The sequence below is a fragment of the Heterodontus francisci genome, chromosome 5 (assembly GCF_036365525.1).
Source record: "Heterodontus francisci isolate sHetFra1 chromosome 5, sHetFra1.hap1, whole genome shotgun sequence".
Lineage (NCBI taxonomy): Eukaryota > Metazoa > Chordata > Chondrichthyes > Heterodontiformes > Heterodontidae > Heterodontus > Heterodontus francisci.
This window is the reverse complement of record NC_090375.1, coordinates 165,011,672-165,019,319: the sequence shown is the minus strand read 5'-3', so window position 1 is coordinate 165,019,319 and position 7,648 is coordinate 165,011,672. Positions and strand designations below refer to the sequence as shown.

The following is a 7,648-nucleotide window of genomic DNA, read 5'->3' as shown; positions in this document are numbered from 1 at the left end:
AGTGCTGTTAGGAAGGGAGTTCCAGGATTTTGACCCAGTGACAGTGAAGGAACAGCGATATAGTTCCAAGTCAGGATGGTGTGTGACTTAAAGGGGAACTTGCAGGTGGTGGCATTCCCATGCATTTGCTGCCCTTGTCCTTCTAGTTGGTAGAGGTCGCGGGTTTTGAAGGTGCTGACTAAGGAGCCTTGGTGCATTGCTGCAGTGCATCTTTTAGATGGTACACACTGCTGCCACTGTGTGTTGGTGGTGGAGGGAGTAAATGTTTGTGGACGGGGTGCCAATCAAGCGGACTGCTTTGTCCTGAATGGTGTTGAGCTTCTTGAGTGTAGGGAGGTGGGAGGAGGTGATTTTCTCTGTGTGGGAGGGGGGGAAGAGGGATCAAATGCTTCGGATTGGTTGGGGGGGGGGGTAATGGAAGGACAAGGGTTCTGAACTTTTGGGCGGGGGGGAAGGTCATTTAATAATGGTAGGTATTCTGGGGGGAGTGGGGAGGATAGGGCAGGAATGATGTTTAATGTCATTGGGAGGGTGGGAGGGAGTCCAAAAAGACTTTTGCATTCATTTTTTCAAACTGTACAATAACTGCCGCTTTAAAAATTGCACTTGTCATTTCGGGCTCTAAGCCCTTTAAAAATGGCGCCGGCGCCTGCACATTGGCACCAGACACCATTGCTGGGGACAGCTCGCCCGCTCCCTCTACATTGGCTCTGCAAATGAGCCTCCGTGTTTGGAATTGTGGCGACTCTGTGATGTGGGCCCCGTGTGTGCGGGCTGCAAATTTTTCCACCTGCCGCCTATTTCGGCGTTGGGCTTTTAAAATGCAGCCTGTGATGTTCCAAATTTGCAGCCTTCACAAAGCCGCCTCCATGAGGCTGGTAAAATTCCGCCCAGTGAGTAATTCGCCATCTAAACGTAGTCAATATCCTGAGAGATCCTGTTTCAGCTTGTGTCGACAAGTCAACACTGTGAGGTTCTGCGTCATTCTCAGTCACCACCAGGGCAGTAGGGTGGTGAAGAAAAAGCAGCAGCAAAAAAGCATTGAGAAATGCAGAGATTCAATAATAGAAAAATAACATTAAACTGCTAGATTAACACCTGATGATAACACGATTATTGAGTCTTGAAGTACAGATGACGAATCAACTATTGATTTTTGCAGCTGACCCCTCTGTTTGATTACTACATTATAATCCACTAACCTGCTGCATACTTACATACACAGACACTAATTTTTCAAGAGATACTCTTGTTTAATATTTCTTCTGACATTAGCTTTTAAGTATTTTGGAACATTTCATAGAATCATGGAATTGTTACAGCACAAAAGGAGGCCATTCAGCCCATCGTGTCTGTGCTGGCTCTCCAAAGTTAAAGGTGCTATCTAAATGCATGTTGTTTTTGTTAATATATTGCAAATGATATTACAGTTATGAACAGACTATGTGCTTCAAAGATTTTGTTGCCTTGTAGTCATATCAGGATTGCCCTGCTCAGGGGTTCTCCAATATTCCATTGATTTATAGGAAAACATCCTCTCACTTCGAAACAATCTGGTTGTTGATAGTCATGGGAAAGGAATAACAATATACTTACTATTTGTTAAGAAGTAAACCTATTAATACAATCATTTGAATGTAATATATTAACAAGATTTTAAACTAAGTTAAATAACTTTATTATACAGTTGAATATTAAACGTTCATAAGACAAAGCATAAAAAGCAAGGTTTAGTAACCTTTTGATTAGCAATAAAACTAGTTAAGCTGCCTGGATATGTGGTTCTAATCCTAATGCTTGACAAATGATTTCAAGTATTTTCAAATGATAAATATTAGAATGTTACAGTCCTGACACCAGGTTTTCTCTATTTCTTTCCTTGGAACATGCATGAATAAGGCAGGCATGTGACTTGCTCCCAGTATTCAATCTGTGCCACTCTGAGGAGGTGTGTGAGTACACCATGAGATTGATTGTCTCTGTCTTTTCTTTCCTCATGGGCATGAGCTTGGCTGTATTCAGTGCACCATCATTCCAATATCATAAAGGTCAAAAACTCATCAGATATGAGAACTGTAGGCTGGAACCCATGTCCTACTATTACATAATATCATACTTTCTGTTGATCTCATGGTATCTCTTCATCCCACCAAGTCATCATTTACTGCAATTGAGAAGGCAGATGACTGTTCAATTCCCAAAGCTCTATCAGTATCAATCCAAGTCAGCCATCAGGATGTACACCAGAGTAACCTAGAACTGATTTTCCCTCCCCTTTGTTGAAGTGATTTGTTTACATTCTGTGAATCTCCATAACAGCATAAATCAGAAACTAGGTGTAGGGGGAGCTAAGAGAGAAACTAGATTTGTGTCTCATCCGTCTATGGTTCCATACATTGATGCCTAAACACCTGTGCTTTCTAATTTGTATTGTTAGGAAATCTTTTACATTTGTACATTTATATTTCAATACAGAAGCATTGTCCTCAGCAACTGGCTGATATTGGCATACACTCTGCTGTACTGCATTATGGTGCAGGATATGAGTTGCAAAAATGAGAATAATGAGAAGGGATGGTGTAGGAGGGAGGGTTTTGGTTTCCTGGATAATTGGGGCTCTTTCTGGGGTAGGTGGGACCTCTACAAACAGGATGGTCTTCACCTGAACCAGAGGGGTACCAATATCCTGGGGGGGAGATTTGTTAGTGCTCTTCGGAGGGGTTTAAATTAATTCAGCAGGGGAATGGGAACCTAAATTGTAGTTCCAGTGTACAGGCTGTTGAGAGTAGTGAGGTAGGGGATAAGGTTACAGGGACGCAAGAGGGCACTGGCAAGCAAGAACTTGGTTTAAAGTGTGTCTACTTCAACGCCAGGAGCATCCGGAATAAGGTGGGTGAGCTTGCAGCATGGGTTGGTACTTGGGATCTCGATGTTGTGGCCATTTCGGAGACATGGGTAGAGCAGGGGCAGGAATGGATGTTGCAGGTTCCGGGATTTAAATGTTTCAGTAAGAACAGAGAAGAGGGTAAAAGAGGGGGGGGTGTGGCATTGTTAATCAAGGAAAGTATTACAGCGGCAGAAAGGACGTTTGAGGACTCATCTACTGAGGTAGTATGGGCCGAGGTTAGAAACAGGAGAGGAGAGGTCACCCTGTTGGGAGTTTTCTATAGACCTCCGAATAGTTCCAGAGATGTAGAGGAAAGGATAGCGAAGATGATTCTCGACAGGAGCGAGAGTAACAGGGTAGTGGTTATGGGGGACTTTAACTTTCTAAATATTGACTGGAAATACCATAGTTCGAGTACTTTAGATGGGTCTGTTTTTGTCCAGTGTGTGCAGGAGGGTTTTCTGACACAGTATGTGGACAGGCCAACCAGGGGCGATGCCACATTGGATTTGGTACTGGGTAATGAACCCGGCCAGGTGTTAGATTTAGATGTAGGTGAGCACTTTGGTGATAGTGATCACAATTCGGTTAGGTTTACCTTAGCGATGGGCAGGGACAGGTATATACCGCAGGGCAAGAATTATAGCTGGGGGAAAGGAAATTATGACGCGATTAGGCAAGATTTAGGATGTGTAGGATGGGGAAGGAAACTGCAGGGGATGGGCACAAACGAAATGTGGAGCTTATTCAAGGAGCAGCTAATGCGTGTCCTTGATAAGTATGTACCTGTCAGGCAGGGAGGAAGTTGTCGAGCGAGGGAGCCGTGGTTTACTAAAGAAGTTGAAGCGCTTGTCAAGAGGAAGAAGGCGGCTTATGTTAGGATGAGACGGGAAGGCTCAGTTAGGGCGCTTGAGAGTTTCAAGCTAGCCAGGAAGGATCTAAAGGGAGGGCTAAGAAGAGCAAGGAGAGGACACGAGAAGTCATTGGCGGATAGGATCAAAGAAAACCCTAAGGCTTTCTATAGGTATATCAGGAATAAAAGAATGACTAGAGTTAGAACAGGGCCAATCAAGGATAGTAGTGGGAAGTTGTGTGTGGAATCAGAGGAGATAGGGGAAGCGTTAAATGAATATTTTTCGTCAGTATTTACAGTAGAGAAAGAAAATGTTGTCGAGGAGATTACTGAGATACAGCCTACTAGGCTAGATGGGATTGAGATTCACAAGGAGGAGGTGTTAGCAATTTTGGAAAGTGTGAAAATAGATAAGTCCCCTGGGCCAGATGGGATTTATCCTAGGATTCTCTGGGAAGCCAGGGAGGAGATTGCAGAGCCGTTGTTGTTGATCTTTATGGCGTCATTGTCGACAGGAGTAGTGCCGGAAGACTGGAGGATAGCAAATGTTGTCCCCTTGTTCAAGAAGGGGAGTAGAGACAGCCCTGGTAATTATAGATCTGTGAGCCTTACTTCGGTTGTGGGTAAAATGTTGGAAAAGGTTATAAGAGATAGGATTTATAATCATCTTGAAAGGAATAAGTTCATTTGCGATAGTCAGCACGGTTTTGTGAAAGGTAGGTCGTGCCTCACAAACCTTATTGAGTTTTTCGAGAAGGTGACCAAACAGGTGGATGAGGGTAAAGCCGTGGATGTGGTGTATATGGATTTCAGTAAGGCGTTTGATAAGGTTCCCCATGGTAGGCTATTGCAGAAAATACGGAAGTATGGGGTTGAAGGTGATTTAGAGCTTTGGATCAGAAATTGGCTAGCTGAAAGAAGACAGAGGGTGGTGGTTGATGGCAAATGTTCATCCTGGAGTTTAGTTACTAGTGGTGTACCGCAAGGTTCTGTTTTGGGGCCACTGCTGTTTGTCATTTTTATAAATGACCTGGATGAGGGTGTAGAAGGGTGGGTTAGTAAATTTGCGGATGACACGAAGGTCGGTGGAGTTGTGGATAGTGTCGAAGGATGTTGTAGGTTACAGAGGGACATAGATAGGCTGCAGAGCTGGGCTGAGAGATGGCAAATGGAGTTTAATGCGGAGAAGTGTGAGGTGATTCACTTTGGAAGGAGGAACAGCAATGCAGAGTACTGGGCTAATGGGAAGATTCTTGGTAGTGTAGATGAGCAGAGAGATCTTGGTGTCCAGGTACATAAATCCCTGAAAGTTGCTACCCAGGTTAATAGGGCTGTTAAGAAGGCATATGGTGTGTTAGCTTTTATTAGTAGGGGGATCGAGTTTCGGAGCCACGAGGTCATGATGCAGCTGTACAAAACTCTGGTGAGGCCGCACCTTGAGTATTGCGTGCAGTTCTGGTCACCGCATTATAGGAAGGATGTGGAAGCTTTGGAAAGGGTGCAGAGGAGATTTACTAGGATGTTGCCTGGTATGGAGGGAAGGTCTTACGAGGAAAGGCTGAGGGACTTGGGGTTGTTTTCGTTAGAGAGAAGGAGGAGGAGAGGTGACTTAATAGAGACATATAAGATAATCAGAGGGTTAGATAGGGTGGATAGTGAGAATCTTTTTCCTCGGATGATGATGGCAAACACGAGGGGACATAGCTTTAAGTTGAGGGGTGAAAGATATAGGACAGATGTCAGAGGTAGTTTCTTTACGCAGAGAGTAGTAGGGGCGTGGAACGTCCTGCCTGCAACAGTAGTAGACTCGCCAACTTTAAGGGCATTTAAGTGGTCATTGGATAGACATATGGATGAAAATGGAATAGTGTAGGTCAGATGGTTTCACAGGTCGGCACAACATCGAGGGCCGAAGGGCCTGTACTGCGCTGTAATGTTCTAATTCTAATTCTAACTGAATTCTAACTTCTCTGTTGAAAATAATAAAACCAAACACATCCAAGATCTCTGCTTCTCTTTCCACAGATGCTGCCAGACCTGCTGAGTGGTTCCAGCATTTCTTGCTTTTACATCCAAGATCCAGCCCAACAGCCCCTTGGGTCTCCTAAGCATTCATCTTTGCAGCTATACTATACTATATACTATAGGTTTTACTTCCAGCATTTTATGACAACGTAGAAACTATCATTTCCGGCAAATAGATAGTATTGTTACAATTTCCACAAAGAAATCTAGCATGCCTATAAGAATGTAATTGCCAGTAAGGTGCTTGATTCCCATTTCCAGGGATTGAAGATGACTCCTTGCTGTGTGTGTGAGCACGCAATCCCTGACGTCAGGCTACTGTTTCTGGCAAGCAGCAGCAGGAAGGTATCAGGAGCCACAAGCAGCTCCTGCAGACACTGCTACCAAACAATAGTTCCCAGGTGCCCCCGACACACTGAGAATGCTTTCCTGTGGGTTTTCAGCGGATCAATTAGCCGTGCCCTAATTCGGCCCACATTAGTGAATTAAACTGAGAACAGGAAGATATTGCTGCAAATCTGCACATTGGAATAACCAAGGGAGGGAGTGGGGAGAAAAGAATTACAGGATGGGTTGTGGTGGAAGCCGGGCTGATACGATCGAGCCCAGGTACTATGAAAGCTGGACTAGAGAAACCGAATCAACGTGGCTCACGAACACGGACACAGAGGCGCCTTTGCCCATCATTTCTAACGGATGCACCAACAACGCGAGCGAACCCAGTGCTTTGGATAAGGGCTCTATGCATGTGTATTCCAGTAAGTAGCCCTGCGTTTGGGGGTTTGGGGTGGGTGGTGTTGAGAAGGCGATCACAGCCTTGGCAGTGGTGTGCAAATTCCTTACATTTGGCGCTGCCAGTAATTCAAGGGCAGCCCGAATATGAGGGTTACCAGCCGGGGGGAGTTTAGTAAAGCTCACGGCTGCCACCGTTTTCCTTCCTCCACATGCTGTAACTATATAATCTAACACAATACCCGCGTTTTAGTTAAGCAGTCTGCCCTTTCTGGCAGCACTTTATTCCTGCGCTGTTACTGAGCATCATCTGTATGTGTTTTGGAAGGTCGGAGTAATTAATAGTGAAGAACCGGTCAAATATTCCAAAGCTATCTGCTATCTAATTCACCGAGGGAAGATTATTTTGCAACATGAAGAAACTGCAACAAACCCAGCTTGCTTGAAGTGTCTGGTCTCTATAGCAACACCGCTAGGCTGGCTTCCCAGCTCACTTCCATCAGTCAAATCTCCCTCTTCCTAAACTGAATGGAAAGTTTTAGTGGCGGTGTGTGAATGGTGCTGAGGAGAAACCGTGGGGGCTCCTTCTCATACAAGTATAGGATGTGTTCCGGGAAGGAGAGTGTTTCTTCAAACATATCTTTAAACACACTCTGCGCTGTCACAGCAGTTGTCGCTAATGTGCTACAGTTGCCAAGAATGATAGTTTAGGTAATTCAGTTCCAAACGTCGACCATATATCATACTTTGAAGTAAACGGGGGAGGGGAACAATCTGGAACTTGACGAATCCTTTTTTTTAATCATTTTGATAAATTGGGTGCTAATGGTTACTGTACCAGTCTTTAAATAAAGCACGGCCATTTCAGACTGACATTGATCAAAGGTAAATAAATGTTGATGCTATCATCATTGATGGGTTGCCAGTGTAAGGTCTGAACGGCAGCACATCATCGAGTCACTGGTATTTTTTTTAAAAATCATTTGGGACAATGTAGATTTGGTTCTTTAAGCCTTTTCACATGAATTCAATGTTCAGAATGGCTATTCCTTTATAAATGTTATTGGTATATGAGATTTCTATTTACACATACAATATTTGAATTTCTTTAACCACTTATATCCAAGGCTGGTTATTTTTCAACAAGATAT

The 7,648-nt window shown here is 44.1% G+C and overlaps 1 protein-coding gene across 1 annotated transcript in view; it reads left to right on the top strand.

Annotated features, from left to right (window-relative positions):
- The first annotated feature begins 6,333 nt into the window (after positions 1 to 6,333).
- LOC137369640 (brain and acute leukemia cytoplasmic protein-like) overlaps positions 6,334 to 7,648 on the top strand; it is a 48,132-nt gene continuing 46,817 nt past the window's right edge. The window contains exon 1 of the mRNA XM_068030974.1: positions 6,334 to 6,523. Within this exon, the coding sequence (XP_067887075.1) occupies positions 6,334 to 6,523 (190 nt within the window). The remainder of the gene's footprint in view (positions 6,524 to 7,648) is intronic.